Source organism: Colletes latitarsis, chromosome 7, assembly GCF_051014445.1.
Source record: "Colletes latitarsis isolate SP2378_abdomen chromosome 7, iyColLati1, whole genome shotgun sequence".
Lineage (NCBI taxonomy): Eukaryota > Metazoa > Arthropoda > Insecta > Hymenoptera > Colletidae > Colletes > Colletes latitarsis.
In genome coordinates, this window is record NC_135140.1 from 6,033,912 (window position 1) to 6,061,380 (window position 27,469).

General features: G+C 37.4%; 1 protein-coding gene across 3 annotated transcripts in view; it reads right to left on the reverse strand.

Moving 5' to 3' along the window:
- LOC143343161 (zwei Ig domain protein zig-8) overlaps window positions 1-27,469 on the reverse strand; it is a 341,606-nt gene that overhangs the window by 48,004 nt on the left and 266,133 nt on the right. For all 3 annotated transcript variants that reach the window (XM_076767765.1, XM_076767763.1, XM_076767764.1), the window contains one exon: window positions 15,585-15,746. In XM_076767765.1, coding sequence (XP_076623880.1) covers window positions 15,585-15,663 — 79 coding nt within the window. In that variant the 5' untranslated portion in view covers window positions 15,664-15,746. The remainder of the gene's footprint in view (window positions 1-15,584; window positions 15,747-27,469) is intronic.

Consider the following 27,469-nt stretch of genomic DNA (forward strand, 5'->3'; position numbering starts at 1 on the left):
AATTTTTTTCTCGAAAATGCGCAGGATTTCGGGGGTGTGTCTATTCACCAAAAATGGTTGTATTTGACTTCAGAACCTAGAAATAATTTTTTTAGAACGATTTGATATTTTTTTTTTCGCCGAAAAATTTCAGCACCAACCCCCTGTCGATTTTTCTTAAAAATTCGTTTTTCATTTTTAATACATTTGTTTGGCGCTGTACAGAAAAGTTGTTTAATACTTTTTTGTAGGTATCCATGAACTCTAGTTCCTCCCAAAATTTCATTGAAATATATTCACTATTGCAGGAGTTATGGCTGTTTGAAAATTGGACCATTTTTATGGGGGTTTTCTAACTTTACGGGGTCAAGGAACAACTTTTTCAATATTTTTGGAATTTCTCAATATTCCCCATCAAAATACGCGTAGTTTGCTTTTTTAAACATTGAAATCGTCTAATCCGTTCAGAAGTTATGATGTTTTAAACATACGCATGAAATTTCAGGGAAACATATCAATGGTATGGTCAGACATTATATTTTCGGTAAGGAATTTTTTTCTCGAAAGTGCGTAGGATTTCGGGGGTATGTCTACTGACGAAAAATAATTGTAATTGACCCATGCAACCAATAATAATTTTTTCAGAATGATTTGAAATTTTTTAATTTCGTCTAAAAATTTCAGTACCTACTCGGTTATCCGGTGCAATTTGCGAAGAGCGTGCGGTTGGCAAAGACCACTTTGGAGGTTTCTTCGAAGGTTCGAAGGTTTACCGAGAATTTCGAGTGTATTTAACGTTTTGTAACCCCTATTCATTACAGTGGGTCCAGTTTCCGAACTTGGTCGACGTTCAGTTTACTATCCAGTTTACCACCAAGAAGGCATTCGTTTCCAGACTCGGTGCGCGAACTACCAAACAGGTAATTCGCCCGAAACTTCGAATCCCATGGCATTCGGGGGAAACATACGCACGAAGCACGGTCAAAAGGATCGTCTGACGGAATCGTAAGGGGGAACAGGCCTGAAACTTAGATGGAATACGGCTCTCAACGAGATCAATTTGACGAATTCGTCTTGCGAACGCGATACCCATGGGATTGACATTCATCTAAGTATCCTCGCGGAGGCGACACGTTGGCGTTCACACGGCAGGAAATGATCCTCGAGCGGGAATTTACAGCAGAATTCATCTGTACCCCCAAACCATGAATAATAGCCAGCCATATAGAGTAGAACCTCTGAACGTCTTATTATTTCAACGATTATATGGACAGTATGTTACTGTAAACGTAAACATCGTTTCTGACGGATAAAATCGAAATATTTTTGGGAAAATGGTTAAATTAAATAATAATTAGTCGAGAGAAATGAAGCCTAGAAAGTTCTCATTTCTAATATAAACTGTCTTCAATATAAAATTTGAATTTTAATTTGAAGTAAAATTTTTTAAATTTAATTTTCTATTTATACTATATATTAATGACGTCTTTAAAGTATTTCAACACTATACATTTTTATTATATGTGGACGACCTTAAGATTTGTCGCTGTATCTATAATCAGTAAAACACTCAACTAATGCTGATCTTGATAGGTTTCAGGAATGGTGCTCGTCAAACAAATTACCTCTCGATCTTGATAAGCGTCATATTAGTATTTAGTAACAAGAAAACCAATTGCAATTTTACTCTAACCACGGAAAAAACCTACAATAATTATTTTACTAAATTTTATAAACCACAAAATTTTCTCTTACATAAATTTTTATTTTATCTTTCCTTAAATGTCATATCATTTTACACTAAAGAGTATTTTCCCCCGTGAATAAACGAACAAATAAATAAATGAAAAGACACGAGAAGACTATAGACTTCATTGGGAAGATATTTAAAAATAAACTTCGATGCAAATATATTTTGTCCTGAATAGCTTTGTAGAAAAATGAAATTCCATCATCGTTCCACGAGACAAACATTTATTATTCTTTAGCATTAATTATTTTATGATTGTGAATTTTTTATTCAGTATTTTTCTATAGCGTCTTAATAATATTAAAGCATTTTAAACCCTTCGATCTTCACGACCATTAGGATTTATTTTCCTATTCGCTGTTCGATCGTTCCAGGTCACAGGCTCCGTCTACGTTACAAATAAACGCAATGATTCGAAAATATGCATAAAATTTGACGCGCAGTTTCGAGGGTTAAAATACATGGCAGGCGGTCTAAATAGAGTACAATTGTTTGAAAAATATCCCGTGGAGCATGAACGCCCGCCCTTTTCCCGGCTCATCGGATTCAGATCGCGTTTCCGCTCCGGACGACGCGAAATCAGGTAAACGGGGAGGGATACTTGCCAGCCTTAACAGAGCCGGAAACGTGACTGTCAGAACGCGTTAGGATCTTTTCTATCTGTCCGTACGGAGGGACGAGAGGAGGACACGTGTAGACGTTCGTCGCCCTTTTCTCAGCGGCTCGAGAAGGGGGGGGAGTAAAGATCCACTTTCGACTGCGAATTCGGGATGCGTTTCCGATTCGACGACGTGAAATCGGCTGAGGGAAATAAGCTCGCCTTTTGGAGCCAGGAACGTGACCTCCTTGCCGCGTCAAGAACCACACGTGCATTTTACGATCCGTGCAACGATGGCGTCGCGTTTTTTCCTCGAGAATTCTCCCGCCAAATGCATACACGCGACTCACAATGGCTAATTTCATAGATCCAGGTGAACAAAATGAAAATATCAATGTTATCGAAACAGCCCCAAATCCTATAAATTTATTTCATATACAGGGTGAGTCACCTAACGTTTGCACCTGAAATATCTTTGTTATTTTTGAAGATACGTCAAATGTCTCGAAGATAAAATTGAATTGTAAATTAAAATATTTTTATTTCTATGTCATTTTTTTTTAAATATAGAATCACCCTTTTTGAAACACCTACAATGATAGTCCCTTTCATTAGGAATTCAGTGGCTATAATCATTCGAGGTCATTCAAGGTCACGGTCGGAGAAAATGGTATTTTCTACTATCAAAATGTAGGTCAAAGTGTTATAGAAGTCCTCCATAATTAATGAATAATTTCACTTTAGAGAAAAGAAGATCTATAAATCTCGATCGCCCAGAGAAGATTTGTGATCATCACGAAATGTTCTTCTCGAGAGTTCGGTAGCAATTTTTGGGACACAGTTTCGGAGAATCGCGCCCGAAAGATGAAACGAAACGCGTATACTCGATACTAAAGTTTCATCAAAATCGACGATTGTCACTCAGAGATATTACCTATTGATCATGTGTCGATACTATCGATAGTATCCACTTTCGACGGATGCGCTGGACACGCGGACTGACATCAATCACGCGAATACAGCGTCGCGCAAAAGTTTTTTAGCTGTCATGCACTCTCATTCTTTTTTGACACAAAATCGCCCCCCTCCCCCCTCTGAAAATAAAAATAACATTTTCCAACGAAACTTCCGTCTCGTACCTTTTAATCGTGTTTCGAACTGTTATTTAAAATCGTCGATTTTTCCCTTAAAAAACAGAACCGAGTCAACTTTCGAACCGTGTTGTACGAGCGCCCGGGTTGTTACAATTAGTCGAAATTGCACGGCCATATTTCGAGACGACGAAACGGTGATTCCTTTTGCGCGAGGGGAACGAAATATAGAACGGGAATCTGTGCGCGCGAGCACGGCGATTTAACGGTCGACTTATTTTTGGAAACACGCTACAGTCCGTAATTAGACGGAATCGATATCTCCGATATTTCGACGGTGTGGAATACGGTAGACAGATTATGACGGAGTTCGCGTGTAGGAAACATCGGCGCAAAATGGCAGTTTCGAAGCGCGATGTCGTGACAGGGTTAATTCGACGATGCTTCGAACCGATGCGATCGGGGAATAACGATTGTCGATCCATTCATACCTTCGAACAAATCATATCAGTCGTTCGAGACATTCGATTACACCCTAATTGTTGGCATTATACTTGTGATATATGGGGGGAACCCTTTAGTACGAAAAGAAGTAAAACCAAAAATAAAAATTACGCGAGAAAATTTGTTTGCTTATAAAAGTGAGTAAAATAATTATTGTATCGACATCCTCTCGATAAAATCTATAGGGTCGTCTCGTGTCTTTTCATTTATTTATTTGTTTGTTTACTCGCAGGAAAAATCTTATAGTACAAAATGAAATAACACGCAAGGAAAGACAAAATAAAAATTTATAACAGAAAAAATTTTTTCGTTCGCGGAAGTTACTAAAATAATTATTTTATCGAGGTCTTTAACATGATTAAGCGTTGTTAGTGGAATTTAGAATGTATAATTATAAATTATTTTTCTTAGTACTAAATCTAACGATATGACACTTATCTAGACTGAGAGACTATTTATTCAATGAACATATAATACTTTAGAAATGTCATTAATATATAATATGAATAGAAAATTAAATTTAAGCGTTGGAATTAAAATTAAAATTTCACATTCATGATAGTTTATAAATAGGTAGATTTATTTATTGTGTTTTATGGAAGATAGTTTATATTTCGTTAATATAAAGAGAAATTGTTCAAAGATCCAGGCCGTCCCGTAAGCGTCGAAACCGATTCCTCTTCTTTCAGTGGCCCTAAATATTTGCAACGGAAGTTATGGCAGGTTCGAAGTAATTAACACGCGTTTCGTGCACCATCGCGGCTGCGTGACTCCACGCAACGGCCATTATTTCCTAGCACGCTCTCCGTTTCTTCCGAAAAAGCCCGCAAAGCACGATGAATATTGTTCCCTGGTAGCCGTTGAGTAAGATTTATCAACGATCGAGGCTTGAATAGGTTTGCCGGACAGAATTTGAATCCCGTTGATTCTCGTGACTGTCGCGGTTTGCGTCCAAAACGAACGATATCGAGGGATCAAAGCAAAAGAGAACAAAGAATCATTTTAAAAAATTGAAAAATGGATCGATCTGCAGTATTCATATTAAAATAGTCTTATGTAACATGTTACAGAAATGAACATAAGAGGAAGTGAGAGAGAAAATTACAGAAACATTTTTAGCCACACATCATATTTTCGGTAAAGAATTTTTTTCTCGAAAATGCGTGGGATTTCGGGGGTGTGTCTATTCACCAAAAATGCTTGTAATTGACCCCTGCAATCGAAAATAATTTTTTCAGAACGACGTCAAATTTTTTTTTTCGGGCACCTACCCCCTGTCGATCTTTCTTAAAAACTCGTTTTTCATTTTTAATAAATTAATTTGACACTCTACAGAAAAGTGATCTAATACTTTTTTGTAGGCACCTATAAGTTCTACTTCAGAAAAAAGTTTCATTGAAATATATTCACTATTGTAGGAGTTATGGATGTTTGAAACTTGTACTACTTTTATGGGGGTTTTTTAACTTTCCGGGGTTAAGGAACAACTTTTCCAAAATTTTTAGAATTTCTGTATATTCCCCATCAAAATGCGCGTTGTTTGCTTTTCGAAACATGAAGATCGTCCAATCCATTCAGGAGTTATGATTTTTTAAACATACGTATGAATTTTCAGGGAAACATGTCAACGGTATGGTCAGACATCATATTTTCGGTAGGGAATTTTTTTCTCGAAAGTGTGTAGGATTTCGGGGATATGTCTACTGACGAAAAATGATCGTAATTGACCCACGCAACCAACAATAATTTTTTCAGAATGATTTGAAATTTTTTATTTTCACCGAAAAATTTGTCCACCTACCCTCTTATTATTTTTCTTAAAAATTTGTTTTTTACTTTTAATAAACACAACCATGGGTAATGTAGTAATACAATTTATTAATAAAAAATAAAATATATAAAATTCCTATGCTGTATTCGTTTTAGTATCGACGTCACTGCTGGATGCATGCGGCTGTGACTTCTCTGTTTGTGTGAAATATAATCCGTAACATTTATCGAATAATAGTCGGGGTAAATATGAACTCTACTCTATGTTGTATTTACTATGTATCGACGGTGGATTAAAAAAATAGGAACATTGGTGAAAAGTTCTGAAATCGTTGAACTCAACACGTTGTTAAAGCGTGTCGGAAATAAGTGTTCAAACGTTAACCCGACCCTTTGAATAAATTAGTTAGAGAATTACTTTTACGAGACTTTTCCCGCCAGCTCCCGCAATGCGGTTGGCTGAACGATGCTCGTCAGCCGCGTATTTCAGCGATGCACGCAGCAACGGGATAGAATTTCAAAAATTTGCAGCTTTCCGGCCAAGCAAATCGCGAATCTCTTCCGAAATACCGAATACCCCGGGAATTTATAATATTTCCCATTTTGCGGCGCACGAATCGTCGTTCCATTCGAAGCAGCCGAACCGTGTTTAAAGCACCGACTCGCCTCGAAAGTAGAAATTTTCACACCTTCTGACGCCCGAATGCCGGAATCTTGAAATTTAAGTGGGAAGAAAAAGCAGTTTTACCCCTTCGGATTCCTTCAATTTTTACCATAAGAAATACGGGGCGTACAGAAACAATCGACGTTCCAATCTCGCCTTAAAATAACGAGCCTCTATTTACGAAAAATGTATAGCAACGATCGCCATTTAAATCAAAACTAAAACATCCTCGTAAATTTCCGACGTTCCAGATGATTTTTTGATACGAAACGAAATGTATTGGATTTAATAATAACTGGTAAGCGCCCATTTGTATTTCAGACGATTTATCGAAAACGCCGGCGTTACTATTTAGCAAATTGGAAATGTATTACACGTGAGAGTTTGTTTCGAGCGCGAGTACACGATTTGCATATAAATAACATCGCGTTAACCTGCATCATAAGTCGAACGAACATTCGAAAATTGAGGTTCGACCGTCGCTTCTCGAAATGCGTCGTTAGTTCGCCCCTTTCGGTCTCCATTTTGAATAATCGGACGCTGGTTCAGCTATTCGCGGAGCACTTAGGCCGCCGCGGTGCGCCGAGTCTGTCCAACTTTAAATTTTCGTTTCTTTCGACGCCCGGTTCTACGCAAACGTAACCAGACTCCACGCAAAAAAAGAATGACGCGGACGGAAGTTGGGTAAACGAGAAATTATTACGAGCAACCGAGCACGGCTACGGTGAGCTCGCAGAAAGAATACCGGAAGTTCAAGATGCAGGAAGTTGGAGGACCGCGTGAAATTCAAATTCGAGTAATTTTTCAAAATCATTCGCGATGGCATATCGCGTGTCGACGAGTTATTACGCGACCGTTGGGGATCGCAGATATTGAAAAATCAAGAGTATGTAAATAAAAATGGCCCAGGAGGCCTTTGAGAAACGACGATCTTCCAAATAACGTGCGATATTAAGGTAATAACGACGCCATTATTGTCCAGGAGATAATTTCACTACTGATAATTTATTTCAGCGATAAATAGTATAAATAATATGGAACATAATAAACGGTGGCGATTAAACCATTCGATGTTTTATTTGTCATATTGATTTTAATAATATCTAAATCTAACAATATGACACTTATATCTAGACTGAGAGATTATTTATTCAACGAATATACAGGGTGTTCGGCCAACCCCTGGGAAAAATTTTAGTCGGAGATTTTAGAGGTCAAAATGAGACGAAATATCAAGAATATCAATTTCTTGACTGAGGCTTCGTTAAAAAGTTAGGAAAAAGTTAAACTCAAAAATTTCAAATCATTCTGAAGAAATTATTTTTGGTTGCAAGAGTCGATCATATTCATTTTTGGTCAATAGACATACCCTCGAAATTCTAACCATTTTCGAGAAAAAAATTCCTTACCGAAAATATAATTTCAGGCCAGAAATGTCACTCCAAAATTTCGTGCGTATCTTTAAAACGTCATAACTTCTGAACGGATTGAAGGATTTTAATGTTTAAAAAAGCAAACTACGCGCATTTTGATGGAGAATATGTACAAATTGCAAAAATATTCGAAAAGTTGATCCTTGACACCGCAAAATGAGAAAAACCTTATAAAAATGGTACAATTTTCAAATAGTCATAACTCCTACAATAGCGAATATATTTCAATGAAACTTTTTTCCGAAGTAGAGCTCATGGGTAGCTACAAAAAAGTATTAGACAACTTTTCTGTAGGGCGTCAAACAAATTTATTAAAAATTGAAAACGAATTTTTAAGAAAAATTTCGACGAAAAAGAAAAATTTTATATCGTTAAAAAAAAATTATTTTCAGTTGCAGGGGCTAATTACAATTATTTTTGGTGAATAGACATATCCCCGAAATCCTACCCACTTTCTAGAAAAAAATTCGAGAAGGTGGACACATTTTTCGACAAAATTAAAAAATTTCAAATCATTCTAAAAAAATTATTTTCAGTTTCAGGGGTCAATTATAATAATTTTTGGTCAATAGACATACCTCCGAAATCCTACGCACTTTGGAGAAAAAAAATTCAGTACAGACGGAACTTTAAACGTTAATAACTTCTTAACGAGGCCGCCAACAACAAATTGGTATTCTTGATTTTCGTCTTATTTTGGACTCTAGAATCTTCCATTAAAATTTTTACTAAAAGTGGCGGAATACACTGTATAAAACAAATTTGCCGTGTTGGAATACTTTAGGAATGTCATTAATATATAATATAAATAGGAAATTAAATTTAAGCTTTGGAATTGAAATTAAAATTTTATATTCATGATAGTTTATAGATAGATAGATTTATTTATTTCAGCTTACATGAAGCATGTTTTATAGAAGGTAGTTTATATATTCAAATAATATGAGACGTAATCAACGGTGACAATTAAACCTTACGAAAGTTTATTTTTCATATTAATTTTACTTCTATTCGAATAATTATTCTGTTGTCGAACGTTCGTGTTGCAAAAATATTGGCGCTGAATTTTCTTTTATCCTTGAATAGAACTTTCGTTTAACTTTTATTCTGAAACATTCAGCAGTATCATTACGAGGAAAGTTATAACAACCGATTTCGAGGAAGCTTTATAATCGAAGCGGTACTGTCTATTGAAACATAAAATTATGTGTGAAACATTCGTATGAGAACGTCGCCAGTTTTCTATTATTCCATCTGGTACTATTAATAAATATTAGAGATAGAAATACGATCGCGTATGAGGTTTTCCGAGTATTTTTCCACGGTTGCCTTATCCGGTCCAAGAAACTGAAACAATATTAGGATTTCTATTACTCCGGGCAAACAGAAACTTTTTAAAAGACAGCTGAGTCGTTGCGCAAGAAAGTAGTCTATAAGTTTTATAAATAAAATTTTAATATAAACAACGATGGAAAAATTCGGCTAAACGTAACGTACATTTGTGATTTCAGTAGTCTTCGCAAACGTCACGTTTTATTAAACCATGAACACCTTGTACCGATAGAACGAAGCGAAAGATCACTATCGATAATAAAAAAACCAGCGAAACAAGCGAAGCAATTGGCGAGGTTTAAGCTTGACGCGTGCAAGCTCGGTTACGACCAATTAGTTTTGATGATCTCGTGAATATAGAGTGACGCATACGCCTGGATTTCATACGATGAATCCATAAATATTGATTTTAACAAAAATTGACTCCCGCGAACTAGTTTGCATAGCACAAACGGGCCAGTATAACAGACTTCGAATTTTCTCCGTAGCTATCGAAACTTCCAGGGTCTGTTTCGAATAAAGCTCTCTTTCCACGGTGAAAGTTGCTTGGTAAATTCGAAACAAATTAAGCGACGTTTTAACACTTTCACGCATACGACCGACAGGATCTCCAACTACGAAGCTACATAAAATTAATTAAGAAAATAAATATTGATAGTATCCAGAAATCATTGGTGAAATTGAACAAATAAATACTGAGGCAAATGTTAGATTATGTGTGATGATTTACGATCGTCTAAAATCACAACTTGTTGATGCTGATTGAACGTAAAAATCGCCTGCCAATTGAAAATTAAAAAGAAGAGTAAAACGTAGTATGAAACTAATACGCGGACAAATTTTTAAGCGACTTTTCGCGAACGATCGAGCACGGGATAGCGCGTTCGGGTGAACTGAAACGGACGAACGCGCGCAATTTCTCCGGCCACTTAGGTGCAAAGTTCGTGGCAACGAAATACGGGGAATATGCATTGTGAAAAATAGGAATGGATCGAAGCGTACACGAAGAAGACACGTTGGAAGATGGATGAGTCAGCGAGATGATTTACGACGACCAGATAATCTACAAGTGGAAACATTCCAGTTGAAGTTCCGTACTGCACTGCTTAACGCCAACGTACCGCTACACGATTGAAATTAATTACGAGTCTTGTATAAACCGGACCATCTATTCGTTCAAGTGTCACAATGAGAACTAAACGTTAGGTGTCTTCGAATTATTCTAAATTATATGGGATGATCGACCACCCCTGCGAAAAATTTTAATGGAGGATTCTAGAGGCCAAAATAAGACGAAAATCATGAATACCAACTTGTTGATGGAGGCTTCATTAAAAAGTTATTAACGTTTGAAGTTCCGTCCGTAATGAATTTTTTTCTCGAAAATGTGCAGGATTTCGGGGGTATGTCTATTTACCAAAAATGATTGTAATTGACCCCTGCAACCAAAAATAATTTTTTCAGAACGATTTGAAATTTTTTAATTTCATGTTTTTCTTCGTTGATTTTATTCCTTACACTTTTGGCCAGAAGATATTTGATCTTATAGGATGCTTGATAATTGGTGGTGCAAGTAATTATATAGTTACTCACGAGGGAAAATGGATTGAAAATATACTGGGAAATTTGTTCGCATACTGCTTTTTTTCGAGGAAATTGAATTTATAAATTCATCAGGTATGGTACGACTCGTCTGACCATTGATCGCTATTTCTACTTGCGTTTTGTTTTTGTCGTAATAACGAGAATTGTTCGCATCTTTGAAATGACACTTAATCGTTCTTTTTCCTCGTGAATTTTCAACGTTACCTTGTAGACAAAAACATGCACGAAGACAATTTATGTTATATTTTCTACTCATTTTTTCAGGTAGAACGTCCACATTATATGTCGGACATTCTGTAATTTTTGAGAAAAAGGATCGTCGCTTAAACTTTGAGCACAGCTAACGAGAAAGTGAATTACCATTGTAAAAGAAATATTAAGTGGTCAGTTCCTGGTGACACATTAAATCTAGAGCCCAGCGCATCCAGGTCATTAAATATTGTATTAAAACTGGAAAATCCACAACACTCGATGCACAAGCTTTCATATACCTTTTTGGTAATTCACTGTACGTTATTGCCCATGCAAGTAAAATGTAACATTGTCATAAATGTAAAATAGCTGTCTGCGATAAGCGTGTCATAAAAGTATGTAAATTACGCGCGCAAAAAGTGTTACAAAGCAATAACGATAAAGAAATAACGAAAATGCTGGAACGCTATGGAAGCTAGTTTTCGTGTTACAAGCTTTTTATTCTGTTTCACTTTTAATTTTTTAAAAGTTTTTTAAAACACCTTGTTTCTTCTACTTTATTACAGCGTCATTTTTTAACAAAGAATATACTTCAACCAGAAAAATTAAGTTTCAAAATCTAGAATATGTGCGTGATATGTTTTTTTCGTTGATAATATGAATTCGTGAGAGCCACATATTAATCAGAAAATTGCAAAATATAAAAAAGGAACTCAGGTTATTTATACTTATGTTACGTTTAGGGTCACGCAGGCCTCACCGAAGCAAACGTATCGCAATTATTTTTCTTTTTCAAAGTCGATGCTTATTATTTACAGAAATCACGCGAATCGATTTCGAATACCAATAAAAATATTTTTATAAATCTTCCAATCACGATATTTAATTAAAAATAAATTTTTCCAGAATCTACAGGATGTGAAATTATAGTTTATAAATGTCAATTGCCAAAAAGAATCGATTCTAGTCGTAATAATAAGACGAAATGCTTACGTATTTTTTCACATTTTTAAAAGAAAATATAGTCGGGATAAATGAAACACCCTGTGCAAAATAATGGTTCGTCGGTTGGTTTTATACTTCTTGCCAGTGCACAGTGATCTGAATTTCGTGACAACTAATCCCGCAGCTCAGCCAATAAATTGTTTTTTTACGCGAAACCCACCGTGTTTCGTAAATCAAATCGACCCGGGTGAGTTATGGAGATCTATGTATCACATTCTGGACCCATGCACAGTGGGATTTTTACCACAGTTTCTACTCGTTGACGTATCATCAATTATAGATTGCCGCTAGAAAAGCGATTTTCACTGTTATTTTTCCAAATAAAACATTCCACGTTTTCTATTTCATTCAGTGAAATGAAAATGTCTCAGTTTTCTTTTCGAATATTAAAAAACTTTGTATATTATTCCAAAAAAAGTTATTTCAATTACCGAGGTAAAGTTTTTACTTTGGTTATTGTTCACGTTGCTAAATTTGAGAAAAATATTAGCAACCACAAGTTATTTAACATTTTACTTCTTCCTAGAATTGCTTTACCAATATCAGTTATATAATACCCACCAATTGCTTCTCAAACTCGTACATCGTAATATTCTGGTTCTGCAATTATTTTCATTGTAATTCTTTGATTCATGCCCCGCTTTTCTACGAAACTTGGTAGAATGAGTTATCAACAAAGTTTCCCGGTGAACCTCGAAAACATAAATCTGACCAGTGCAATCATGAGAAATCAATATTTCTGACACTTATATCGAAGCATGTAAACGTACGAACAGAACTCCAATTTAATCCGCGAGTTATGGAACTTGTTTCGAATTTGGCTGTAAATTGTCACCTCCATTTAACCCAGATGTTATAACAAGAGTTACACGCTGGTATTATATTAGAATTTCCATCAATTAATTTATTTTGCTTTCCTTTGGTTTGTTCACAGTTCCTTTTGCATGGGTTTTCTTTCTTTCGTTCAAAATAAATACTTGTGGAAATTAATTTGTTTTACAGAATATTTTTGATATTATTATAAACTTATTTTAATTATCAAATATTCGTTTCTCCTGTATTCGTTAAAGAGTAATTTTATTTGTTGTTATATTGGTGTCAAGAAATTTTTAAACACTCTAATGTTACATATTGATTTACTCGAATTTAAAAGTTTCAAATTTTTTTGAAAGGAATAGAATACTTCAGAATTAAAATACCTACATTTATGGAAGTTTATTTCTCAAATAACCACTAGAATTGGATAAATAAATTAGCAAATAAACAAGAGAACGAGCGTTCCTCATTAAGCGACGATCATTAAATAAAATGTACAAAGATAATTTGCATGGAAATTAAAATACAAATTCGAATAACGAAATCGAGTAACGATGTAATTTGTCGAACAAGGTTTAAAATTATTTAAAAATAAAATCGAATAAGAAAGCAAATGTGTTTTACACCTTTCAAGAATCTTCCGTATTTTGTCTTATTTCTAAATAATTTAACATCTCATTCGTTAAATTAATTACTATGGTTGTTATTATTATTCAAATGAGCGTGTTATTCAATGCCCGGCTCTGGAATAATGAGCTTCCGTGCCCAGCGTTTGCATAATTATATATTTACAAATCAATTTTATTCAATTGTGATAATTACTCGAGAAATAAGTTTCTCTGTTGGTTCATTTCTAAATAAGAAAGTCCATACAGGAACTTCTTACGAAATTATATCTATATTTCATTTTACGTTAGATATAATAAACTTTTCCGAGTAGCTCGAGTACAAACAAATAATAAATGTAAATTATTCAGACTACTGTCGGATAAAAAAGTAAACTTTTAAATCGTGCAAAAGAAGACTCGTAAAGATACTTTTAAATACCCCCCTCCCACGCAAGGCTTCTAGACATCCCGTTAGAAATACAGAGTCAACTCGGAGTTGCATCAGACCGACTAGGTTCGCTAAAGTAGCCTAAGAACGTTCTTGATCAAACATTAAAAGTCGCTCGGAGTCCCGGGGAAAGCTCAGGCAGCCAGAAACGTTAAATTTTAGATCAGCGAGTGTAAATCAATTTCAAGCGAAACCGTCGCATCCTAATTACACGGGCAATAAGAAGGGAAACGGTCACATTTACCGTGTGCGTCTACGAATTTACATAACTCGATGTCTTGGATATATAACCCTCCGCAACCAGAATTTCATGGAAACTAATTCTGCGGTTCGTTTAATGGAGTCTTCCTCGCGTGGCGTTGCGTCCCGGTTGCAGATCGACGAGTCGATTGGAGCGGCTCCAATCTCGCGTCTTAAACCGTGTCGTTTTCACGCAATTCATTGGCAAATCGAAAACGTCACGCGAGCAAAACTGGGCAAAATCCGTTACGAAAAGTATCCCAAAGTGTTGTTTCCGATCGAGTGCTCAGAATTATTACTGCAAAACTATTGGAATGCTTTCGATCACAATTCTGATTCGATACGATGGTGTGTTGCTTGTGAAAAATATCGGAGACGCCAGAGATTTGGTCAGGAATTGAAAAATTTGGAAGGAAACATAAGTTTTGATCAAGTTTGATCTACTATGTTGCGGCGTAAGGTATTCCCAACATTATGGTTCGAAAAACACGGGGATATTAATTACGGTGCGTCTCAGAAATAAATGGCCGAAGTTTGGATGGTTGTTTTGCTCGTCGTGGGAACGAAGAAAAAGATCATACTCTTTCTAAATGTTCTCGCTTAATCTTCCTTAAACTTTGGTTTAAAACTTGAATTTAGAGTAACGAGCACCGTATTTCCTGGATTTTGAGGCATGCCACGCTTCATCGTTTAGACGGTAATAAAATAGTTGGTCTCGTAGTTGGCAGATTTACGAACGATCGAGCTAAGCCCGCTATGGAGCAGACACAAGCGAGGAACAAGAACATTCATCAAGATGCAGAGTATAGGTGACGCCATTATGGGCGATTCTACGGTATCTGCGTTTCTAGGCGCTTGAACAGCACCAACCATGACTGTTCGACCGATTTGATACTCTCGATACGACCCTCTATGGTCGTTCGCGTCGTTCAACCTTGATTAATGAGAGAATGATCGTGTTCGCGCGTTACTCCAATGTCAATCGGAATGAAAAGCAACGCATGACCCTTGATCTTCTCGATTGTATTGATATCGCTTATTCCAGCCTCCCGTCACCCGTTTGTGCGTTTTTGAGTGATGGTTCTCGACCATGACGTTCGTAAAACAATGACGCTGGCGATTGTTTTGTCCCCCCGAAGGTTTGTGGTTCGATAACGTGGGTGAAATAATATTGGACCTTGGTAATCGATCAACTGTCAAGTATCGTTATAATAAACACAGCGGTTTTATAATAGCTTCTCAGTATTTAATTGTTTGAGGCAGACGATTTTAAAGGAAGAAAACACTCGAGTTGCGCGAAATGTTTTTTAATATAAAAAAATTGGAGCAAAAATAAAATATATATCAACTTCTTGAGATTAAAAAATGTCCCAAATGTCGTATATCTTCGCGACGAAATTTTCTATTTAATTAATTGCAACACAGGTTTGGGGTCCAGTGTTCTACAAAGTCTAGCAAATGTTATTTTTATACTGTATTAATAATTAAAATTCTGGGGGGTTGAAGGCGTCGAATCATTTTGTTTTCGTTGAACGAGGTTTGCACATACCTGTTTGAGAGTCGGACGCCGATAGGTAAACGAGGCAGCAAGTCGTTAGGAGCCGAAGGAGCCACATGACACTACACATGATTGCCCGACGCGTGGCTCCTCCCTTCCTTATCTGTTCCCCCTGCTGCGGTTCTCGTACCGCTGTCTCGACATTGCTGTCATCTGAAACACATGAACGGATATTACCAATAGAATCAATTTATTCAAGCTAAAATTGCAGCTGGAACCTATCTTTACATCCTACAGTAATGATTCGTAAAATGAACATTGCTCCGGAGGTTGCCATGCTCATCTCTCGTACGGTAGAAGCGAAATTCGGCACCAGGAGATGTGTTATACAATAGTGATTCTAAAAATGAACACACTGATCACGGAGCAATGTTCATTTGAAGAATTATTATTGTATAAACATCTTCGTTTCTATCCCTTCCAACTTGAGGATAGTCCATTTCGATAATAGCAGATGTGTTATACAGTAATAATTCTTAAAATGAATATTGTTCCGGGTTGAATGTGTTCATTTTAAGAATTATTACTGTATAACACATCTTCCATTATCGAAATGGACTATCCTAAAGTTGGAAGGGATAGAAACGAAGATGTTTATACAATAATAATTCTTCGAATGAACATTGCTCCGTGATCAGTGTGTTCATTTTAAGAATCATTACTGAATAAACATCTCCTAGTGTCGAAATGTACTCCAAGGAGGATCCTCAAGTTGGAAAGGATAGAAACGAAGACGTTTATACAATAATAATTCTTCAAATGAACATTGCTCCGTGATCAGTGTGTTCATTTTAAGAATCATTACTGAATAAACATCTCCTAGTGTCGAAATGTACTCCAAGGGGTATTCCTCGTGTTGAGAGGAATAGAAACATTCAACTTACGAATCACGTTTGGCGTTCATTTTGAGAATCATTGCTGTATATCAAAGGAGGAACGAGGATTTCGCGAAAACAGAAACCAGGATCGAACGGTGGTGTTCGCGCGGGTATTCAGAAATAATGCAACGCGCACGCGATCGAAACCAGCGGCGCAAATACGCGTTAAGTGAACCGCGGGGCTTTTATTGAAATAGCACGCGGCTCAGGAACGTAAGAAGCCCGTTCGTGATTCGCGTAACCGATTCCAAACAGGTACCTCCTGTAACTACACCGGGCGAAAAGCTTCGCGGGGACGAAATGTAACGCGAAAGACGAAAGAACACGTAGTTGGTTGCAGACGCGAGATACGTGACGCTCCGCCGCATTCTCGATTTAGACGGCCATTGATTCCGCTGCGTCGCTAAAATCCTGAACGGATAATGGCTACAACGCGACAGCCTGCGAATTCCTTCTTTCAACGGACGGAGTTAGTGTCTATTGATGGCGAAAGAATGGAGAGGATTTCCGACGACCACGTACGGGGGAGTTGTGATTTTTTCTTTTTTCCTATTGTTGTATATTCCGCAAGATTATAATTTTGATTTCAGAGCATTGTAAACTGCGTAAATTCAAATTTGTTTTACTATCGAAATTTATTTTCCCCGACGTCTCAACTTGAGAATGAATTTTTCTAGTTTTACAGTGGAAAGCCACCTATATATATGGCGTTAAAAATATTATAGGTTTCCATGCCCACTCGTGAAGCTCCCATTCAAAAAATTCCTGATAATCTTTAACAGAAAATTATCCTGGTATATCTATTCATCGTTTCCTATAGTCTAGTTGCAAATTCAAATGCTTGCAAATTCTCAAAGCGTAACGCGGACGTGGATCCTTAGTTAAGGCTGATTGAGACCGTGAAACCGGATGCAGATGGCCACGAGTTTGTGGAATTCGAATTAATGACATAGTATTCGTAAGATTTGATATACGATAATCCAGTAATATCTGATACGTGTCACAACACATCCTATGGAAACCTCGTATTAGCAGCGAACACTTCCCACGCGGCATAGATATCATCCGATGACACGATACAGATCATGCTGGTCACGAACTTCGAGCTGCTGACCACGATGCGGATGATCTGATTCCGATCTATAAGATTGGACACAGCTAACGTCTACATATATCAGGGTCTTTAAACAGCCTCCAACTCGTCATCACTGATATTGTAGACCAAAGTGAGATACACGAAGATGCTAGGAATATTATCATAGGGAATTATAAATGTAACCTCAACAAACGTAATAAGTTGAATGTATGATGAAATGGTGACTGATACAATAGATCACGCACACGTGACAGTGACCAACATCTGCTAGCTTGCAAAATCAAAGTGTCAAGCAAAAGATGGATTCGAAATATTCATAACGATTCGAGAACAAGAATAAAAAGAGAGGTGTAAAATCGTGTTTAAAACGAGTATTTCTGTTTTCATCGGATAGGTATGGGCGCCAAGACAATCCGCGGCTCGCGAAATAGTTTGCTGCCGCAGCGTCAACGGGCGTGTACGCTAATCGTGACCAGGTTTCCTGAAATGTGGGTCGCAATTTCCTCTTTTTGTCTCGAGGACCGGGGCCGCGTAAAGTTGAAAAGTTTTCGAAACTGGCGTCGATATTAAAGGGGACAGCGAAAAACGGGAAGGGTCCGGCGATTCTTTGTTTCGTTGAACGTATTCGCCATCTTACGGTGCTTAATTATAGTTTAATTAAAATCCGTGCACACCGCCCGTGGGAAAGTTTCAGAAGTTAATCCCCTGCAGAGTCGGCGATACTTTCATATTAGCGAGGCTCCCGACCGTTCCGCGGCCGCTAAAATAAAACGAGTTAATTACATTATGGCTCCGACGTGCCGCGCTGCGCCGCGACGCCGCCTCTCCGCGGCTCAACCAACCGAATACCCGCGCACTCGCAATTTTGCGATACGGAATGCCAAAAGTGTTTCCGCCGTTTGTTGAGTCACCAACCGCAACAACGCGTGGAGGACGATCTTACCGCGAGAACTTGGCGCGAAACTTGTCGGGACAACGCCACCAGATCATCCAAGACACCATCGTCCCCAGAAATAACCGATTCTCCTTCCTTTCAAAACGATTCTTTTCTATTTCCGGTACTGGTAAATCATAAAATTCGTTTATTCATCGTTTTGTTTAACCCCTTGCCCGACAACGATGAGTCATGAGGTTATTCATCATCGAGTCTTACACAGGGTGTTCGGCCATCCCTGGGAAAAATTTCAATGGGAGATTCTAGGGGCCAAAATAAGACGAAAATCAAGAATAGCAATTTGTTGATTGAGGCTTCGTTAAAAAGTTATTGACGTTAACATGAATTTTTTTTCGAAAATGTGCAGGATTTCGGGGGCATGTCTATTCACCAAAGACGATTGTAATTGACCCCTGTAACCGAAAATAATTTTTCCAGAACGGATTTGAAATTTTTTTTATTAGGCATCCTGTCGATTTTTCTTAAAAATTCATTTTTGATTTTTAGTAATTTTGTTTGCCGCCCCATAGAAAAGTTGTTTAATACTTTTTTATAGGTACCCATGAGCTCTGCTTTCCCCCAAAATTTCATTGAAATATATTCACTATTGTAGGAGTTATGGATGTTTGAAACTTGGACTACTTTTATGGGGTTTTTTTAACTTTACGGGGTTAAAGAACAACTTTTCCTAAATTTTTAGAATTTCTACATATTCCTCACTAAAATACACGTTGTTTGCTTTTTGAAACATGAAGATCGTCCAATCCGTTCAGGAGTTATGATGTTTTAAACATACGCATGAAATTTCAGGGAAACATGTCGATGGTATGGTCAGACATTATATTTTCGGTAAGGAATTTTTTTCTCGAAAATGGTTAGGATTTTGAGGGTATGTCTATTCACCAAAAATAATTGTAATCGACCCCTGCAACTATGAATAATTTTTTCAAAACGATTTGAAATTTTTTTTTTCACCGAAAAATTTCTGCACCTACCCTCTGTCGATTTTTCTTAAAAATGGTTAGGATTTCGGGGGTATGTCTATTCACCAAAAATAATTGTAATCGACCCCCGCAACTATGAATAATTTTTCCAGAATGATTTGAAACTTTTCAGTTTTCAGGTTAACAGACAGTTATGGTCATTATATTTTCAGTAATGAATTTTTTTTCTCGAAAATGCGTAGGAACGTTCTGTCTATAGAACAGCTGCGTGCGCGCGATAGTGATCCTCATAAGACTGTAAGACTGTCGATACGTCAGTAACTAGAGTTTCTCATGCTGAATGAGAACCACTATCACGCGCACGCAGCTGTTCTACAGACGGAACTTTAAACGTTAATAACTTTTTAACGAAGCCTCAATCAACAAATTGCTATTCTTGAGTTTCGTCTTATTTTGGCCCCTAGAATCTCCCATTGAAATTTTTCCCAGGGGTGTCGAACACCCTGTATATTAAAATCAACACATTTTTTCATTCACGAGGCATTCGTGAAACAAATCTTTTTCGTGGCTATTCCTTGTACGAGCAAATTTAAAGAAGTACCAATTCAAGAGAATCGCGAATATGTTTATTTTGACACGTTTGGTCCCCACTTTTGTAAAGTTTTGATAATTTAAATACTTGTTAGTACGTTCCCTTTAAAATCGATAGCATTTAACTGTTCGTGCCTAAAGTGCACGGGTGTCCTATTTCGCTAAGTGCAATCTGGCGTCCATCGGTGATAAGGAAATGCAGTTATCATAACCCGATACCCACGGTAATATGGCTTTAATCACGTAAGACTTCATCCTTATCACACTGAGAGAGGAACATACGAAAATGGTCGTTTGCATTTTGCACTCTGACGCGGTGCTTTCGCGTAATGCGTTAGCAACCCCGATGCAAGAGCTTTCGACTCGGTATCGTGTTTTATCAACGTAACAATTCCCTTATTCTGTTACATTTCACGATATTAAAAACTATATTTTTATCTACGATCGCTTAAACATAGTAACATCGCGTAAATTAGATATTAATTAAAGGGACTTCAAATTCTGTATAATATTAAAAACATTCCACGCTACACAAGGTACGACGCACGAGTAACGTATTTTCATAAAGGTTCATAAAATGAAATATTACAGCAGTGTTTTGCCTTTCTGGACCCAACAGTTGCACGATGTGGCGTAAAGCCAGAGCCGAACGAACGCTTGATGCATTTAATTGCCAACAGCCACCAAAACGAGAGTGTTTTTATCGGTAATTTAATCAATTTAAGGCAACTTGATATCAAAAGATTTAAATTACTAAACGTAACGTAGGAAGTCGAGTATTGTCGTTCACAACGCGTTCCAAATTCGAATACTCTTTCGAAATGAATAAGATAGCCTATATCGCGCTCGATTTCGAGCCACTTCGAGCGTTTCTTAAAATAGGAGGTTACATGAGAATCCTCGCCAACCTGGGCGCAAGATATTCTTCGACTTAAAATGGCTCCGCGGCGTTGCAGCGTCACGTCGCTCTATTAATTCCGGGGAAAGATATTTCTGTTTCCCGTGTAAAGGATATGAGCGTGGAAAATAAAGTCGACGTACGTTTGAAATTTATTCGCGTCCTGCGGTACCTCTTTACCCTCCCTTCGCGACGTTTCACTAATTCTTACCTCAGTTCGAGAATGTTTAGACGGTTAGAAAAGTGACAACTTAATGGCAAAGTTTTTCGTGGACACAGTTATCACCAGTAAAGCGGAAAAAAATACTTTAATTCGCGAAACATACTTTTATCATCTTCCGTTGAAGAGTTTCTGGTTTCAAAGTAAAATAAAAACGTGTCGTTCTTTTTATTAAATTTTTAATAAACTTAAGATTATATGCTTCTTTCAGAGTTAAATAATAGTCTCTCTTTCCACTATTTATAAAGAGAATGCAAATGTGTTTAAATTTATTTTGGATATTTTTCTCCAGAGACATGAGAAATCTGCATTTTTGTCAAGGGATCATTTCGCCCCTTAAACCGTATTATGGCACCGAGGAGAAATTGCTCCGTGTAACGGATGGACCACTCCACTTACGCACAATATTTCAAAATTCTCTAGATTACACGATTCTTGAACGTCCCTTATCAGCCATTTACCCATATGACCTAGTAAGCGCGGGCCGGTCGTATGGTAGATAAATATTAAATATTAATAAATCGTCGTCGAATGGCGAGTTTCGTCGAAGAAGGTTCTACGACTAAAATTTCAGATCTTTTATAATTCAAGAATTACAAAATTTAACGAATAAAATATATGATAAGTTTATAAAATAGGAGTTCACCTTCAAAGTTAAATAATTCAAGAAAAATTATACAAATTTTATTTAATGAATTTATCGTTTCCTGACTTTTTTCACAATGGCGTATTCTTGTATAGCCATGAGGTTATTTCAATCAATAAAATATATAATAAGCTTATAAAGTAAGAGTTCACCTTAAAAGTTAAATAATTCAAGAACAATTATACAAATTCTATTTAATGAATTTATCGTTTCCCGATTTTTTTTTAAATAGCGTATTCTTATACGAGGTGTTCGGCCACCCCTGGGAAAAATTTTAATTGGGGATTTTAGAGGCCAAAATAAGACGAAAATCAAGAATACCAATTTGTTGATGAAGGCTTTGTTAAACAGTTATTAACGTTTAAAGTTCCGACCGTACTGAATTTTTTTCTCGAAAATGCGCAAGATTTCGAGGGTATGTCTATTCACCAAAAATGGTTGTAATAGACCCCCGTAACTAAGAATAATTTTTCCAGAACGATTTGAAATTTTTTAATTTCGACGAAAAATTTGTCCAATTTCTGAATTTTTTTCTCGAAAATGGGTAGGATTTCGAGGGTATGTGTATTCACCAAAAATGATTGTAATTGACCCCCGCAACTGAAAATAATTTTTTTAGAACGATTTGAAATTTTTTTTTTCGCCGAAAAATTTCAGCACCTACCCTCTGTCGATTTTTCTTAAAAATTCCTTTTTCATTTTTAGTAATTTTGTTTGACGCCCTACAGAAAAGTTGTTTAATACTTTTTTGTAGGTATCAATGAGCTCTACTTCAGAAAAAAGTTTCATTGAAATATATTCACAATTGTAGGAGTTATGACTGTTTGAAAATTCGACCATTTTTATGGGGTTTTACTTATTTTGCGGGGTCAAGGACCAACTTTTCGAATATTTTTGCGATTTCTACATATTCTCCACCAAAATACGCGTAGTTTGCTTTTTTAAACATTAAAATCATCCAATCCGTTCAGAAGTTATGACGTTTTAAAGATTCGCATGAAAATTCGGGCAGACATTTCTGGCCAGAAATTATATTTTGGTAAGGAATTTTTTGCTCGTAACTGAGTAGGATTTCGGGGGTATGTCTGTTGACCAAAAATGCTTACAATTGACCCCTGCAACTAAAAATAATTTTTCCAAGACGATTCGAAAGTCTTTTTTTTTCACCCAAAACTTTCAGCACTTACTCGAATTTTTTTCTCGAAAGTGGGTAGGATTTTGGAAGTATGTGTATTCACCAAAAATGATTGTAATTGACCCTCGCAACCGAAAATAATTTTTCCAGAACGATTTGAAATTTTTGAATTTAATTGCTAATAACTTTTTAAGGAAGCCTCCATCAACAAATTGGTATTCTTGATTTTCGTCTTATTTTGGCCTCTAAAATCCCCCATTAAAATTTTTCCCAGGGGTGAACACCCTGTATATCCGTAAGTTTATCTCAATCAATAAAATGTACAGTAAGTTAGCAAAATAAAAGTTCATCTTAAAACTTAAAATACGATCATTTCCATTGCAACAACCTCCTATAAATGAACCTACTAAACAAAGAGAACGTTATTATTCATGTGTTCGCCACTTGTACATGGGTTAATTTCGTCTCCCATCGAGTTCAGTACCGTTTCTCACGGTTTTCGAAAGACTTTTCCCCGTCGGTCTGGCACACGTTCGGAATTCCAATTCGGAATTTCTAATAGCAGCTCGAAACCAGCACGAAGATGAATGGAGGCTGCACACGGTCGCGTATCAGCCTTTGATAAATTAAGGTCGAGACCTTGCGCGCCTAGCCGAGGTAAACCTGCCACTCAAATAGAGGGAAGCACGGAGGCGTCGCCACGGGGCAAGAATCGTAGATATTGAGGGGATAAGGCTTCCAGAAGTCCTCGTTTAAGACTTGGTAATAGCTGACTCTCGGAACGCCCATACAGGAAACAAAATAGACCCGCTCGTCGAGACGTTCAAAGACACGTTGAGTGTTTCTACACGTAGTTGAGCGTTTCTACGGACTGTAATCTTAACAGCTTTGGCCGGGTAAGGAATAATTCAAACGCAGAGAGAGGTTCTTTGAGCACGATGCGTGCGTACCTTAAGCCGTGTACACACTCGCAATGGGGCTCGTCTTGCCTCTTCAATACTTGAATACACGCGAGGAACGCTCGAAACCGTTCCCGGAGCGACGAGCATCGAATCCAAACGAAACTTTACTGCTTGTTACGCGTGCTCTTAACGATCCCGGAATTTCATTGCTGAGCATTGTCGAAAATAGAAACGTCACTTTCAGAGTAATTTTAAACAGTGTTCTTAGTCTCGAGATCCCGACAGCGATGGTCGACTGCAAAGGTACGTTAATAGCTAATTAAGCTCCCACAATTGTTGCGTTTTGACAATATTTTTCTTTTTAATGTTTGTGAATTTTTTATTTCAAGCGTTTAGACACATTTTGATAGATCGTTGTTCGCCATGAGCGAAATAATCTTCCGCTGGTCCGTCTCAACTTCGAGCAAAGCCCTGTGAAACCCAACACAATTCCGCAGCTCAGTTTCCAGAGATTAGCGGAAGACACGGATCTCTGTTGTTTACGTTGTACTTGCCAATGTTACAAGATTTTCTACTTCGGTTTAATAAGCGAAATTTCGCGTCTTCGCGTGATTTCCAAGTCGATGCAATTACATTAGAGCACCCGACGTTAATGATGGAAAGCTTTTAGGTGACAAATGTGGAGGATATGCACGTCGAAGGAACGTCGAAGGGAAACGAAGTGTTTATTCGAAAGAAACTGAGTCGCAGTCTTTTTTTGACTTCCTGTGTCTTTAAAAGAAACGAAGTTATTACGGATACTTGAAGTACATAAGTTACTTTAATGGAAAACAGGGACAGCGAGATTTTATACTTGAAAGATTGCGTTAGATGGGTCGATGACAGGGGCACAAAAGAACGAATGAATTTTTTATCAGAAAGGTTGACAATAAATACAGTCGCTAACAATACTCTTTGGATTTATAAAAATAATAATTTATAAGAATTTATAAGAAATAATAAAAGAGTTTTAAATGGATATCTCGAAGTAAAGAGCAGTTAGTTTCAAGCGTTACTCGTATTATACTTTTTACACCTACTAAAACTTCTGCAACTTTGTAATTTTTGCGAACTTTACTTTAATATTTTAGATTGGTCATTCTTAAAACCTCCCTTAACATCTGAAGTTTCACAACGAAACTTGTGCAAACACCTAATGTGACATCGATTCGACACACGAGGTCTCCAAAGTGTTCGCTGGGGGATAAGATACGCATCCCCCGTTTCGTCGAGATTTCCATCTTTGATGCTAGATGTTGCCCTGGCAGATAAACAAGCGAAACGGAACAGCAGCGAGCGCACAAAGTTGAACGTCATTATGCAAAGTTCATTAAAAGCAATTCCCTATTCCGCCTGGATTCCACGGTGAACCGGTCCCCCCATCGATTCCACCGCAGAAGTAACCTTCTAACCACGGTATTAAACTTATCCAACTTCATCCCCTGCCGTATTGCCGTCGTTTCTTCCGCCGGCCTCTTGGTCCCTCCCCCGCCTTCAGAGTTAAAAAGTTCCCCAGCAGCTTTATCTATCCGACCTCTAGTTCCACTTCCTCGCTTCATGCTCTTCTGTTTTGCTTCTCCTTCGCCTCATTTTTCTTCCCACGTACGTCCAATTTTCCTACCTTACTTCCATCTTCCCATTTTTTTCCTTCTTCTTCGACCAACTCCTTCCCTACGCCCCCCCACGCTCTTTTTTCTTTGTTCAACGACTCCCGTTGGCGAGCGATTTAACCAATCTCATCGACGAGCATCCAACCCCCGGTCCAAGGGTGAACCCGGGGAACGTTCAATTAAGGTTACGAGATGAGAAGCATTGATTAGTGGTCTTTGGGATTCCTTCAGGAGTCTCGACATATTTTTAGTAGCTTCTAAGCATAGTTTCAATGGATTCGAACCGAGTAGTTTATCGGTCGATGACACGGAAAAAGGATAATTCTATCGCCGGTGGACGGAGATAGATCTTGGTATTATCGATTCATTGGGTTATTAATAAAGGAAACGTTGGCTCTGGGAAACGGTGCAACGATATATCGATTTTTATAGCTGTGTATACTACTTCTCGTATGGGTATGCTATAATGGAGAATAATAATAATATTTGTAACAAACGTTTCTCTTAATATTAATGGACTGGCGAGGTAAAATCATATATTTCATTCAAGGTAGGAACGAACCTAACCCCAACTCGAGGCTGACGAAAAAATAAGAAACTATAACTTAAAAATTTAAAAATCGTCTAGTTTAAAAATATGATCATTCACGATACAATATTGAAAATCGTGGACTATCGTTAAAACTAAAATTGACTATTAGCGTACAAGAGAAAACATAACGATATTTTTGCAGTTAAGAGAACAGTGTTTACACACCAAACCACATTCTGTACGAATGCAGAGAACTCGACTTGTAAAGACAGGTTTATGGCATCATGCCAGATACGGCTCTAGGATCCAAGGATCATATAAGGGACACCTTGAAATTCGTGAGCGACTCAAATCTATGGCACAACATTTAACGATACAAATGTGAGAAGCAGCACTGTTAACCCCTTAACGCTCATATTTTTCGGGTTGACCAAGAATGATCAGTTTTCTTTATTGGACTTATTTCTAAGCTACATAAAAATGCGATTTTTGTTAATTACAATGTTGTATCTAACATATAATTTGAAAGAAAACAAATATTGTCATTCCTTAAATCGTTAGTTTAAACAAATATCGTTTTTCAAAGCAGTCAGACTCGGGCATGAGCGTTCAGGGGTTAATCGTCGCTAATGAAAACCAGAAGAAGAAGAAGAAGAATCGATATCGAGACTTGGAATTTAATCGTAAACCTGAAATTTTCATGCCAAATGATTCGAGTCACGTTGCTGTTGTTTGCACGATTGTTGAAGTTGTTGTTGGTTCGCGCGAATTGCCTCTGGTCGCAGCTTCCCAGCGTCTCGGTATTACTTTGCTTTCGCCAATTCGGCGAGAAATGTTTCTCTGTATCGCGTTCCCAAGGGAGCAACCGTTCCAAGCGCTCGCCACAAGCCCGCATTACGGCGCAGAATAAATTCTCTTCGCCGCATTAAATAACGCGCCAGACGCGACCAGATATTCGGGAATGTTTAACGCGGCGCAATAGAAAATACCGTTTCTGGACCGATAAATGCGCAGTTCACCCGCATTCCGTGCCAGTTAACCGTGGGTTCATTGAAACTTGCTACAGTTGCTTGTCCCTTTCAGCTGGAAGGCGTGTAATTATTTGATGAAGTTGGTAGCATCGGAACATTCGGTCCCATTTCTGTTCCCAGTATTAATTAATGGGACACGGGACTGGAGAAAGATCGACGACGGCTGCGATCACTATTAATTCGCGAAACCTAATATCAGACGAATGGATCATTCCGTACGAAGTCGGACAACTTTTGGAGTACCATGTCGGATTTTGCTCTAATTTGAATATGTCGTAGTCTTTAGTGATATACAGGGTGTTCGACCACCCCTGGGAAAAATTTTAATGGGGGATTCTAGAGGCCAAAATAAGACGAAAATCAAGAATATCAATTTCTCGACTGAGGCTTCGTTAAAAAGTTATTAACAATTAAATTAGA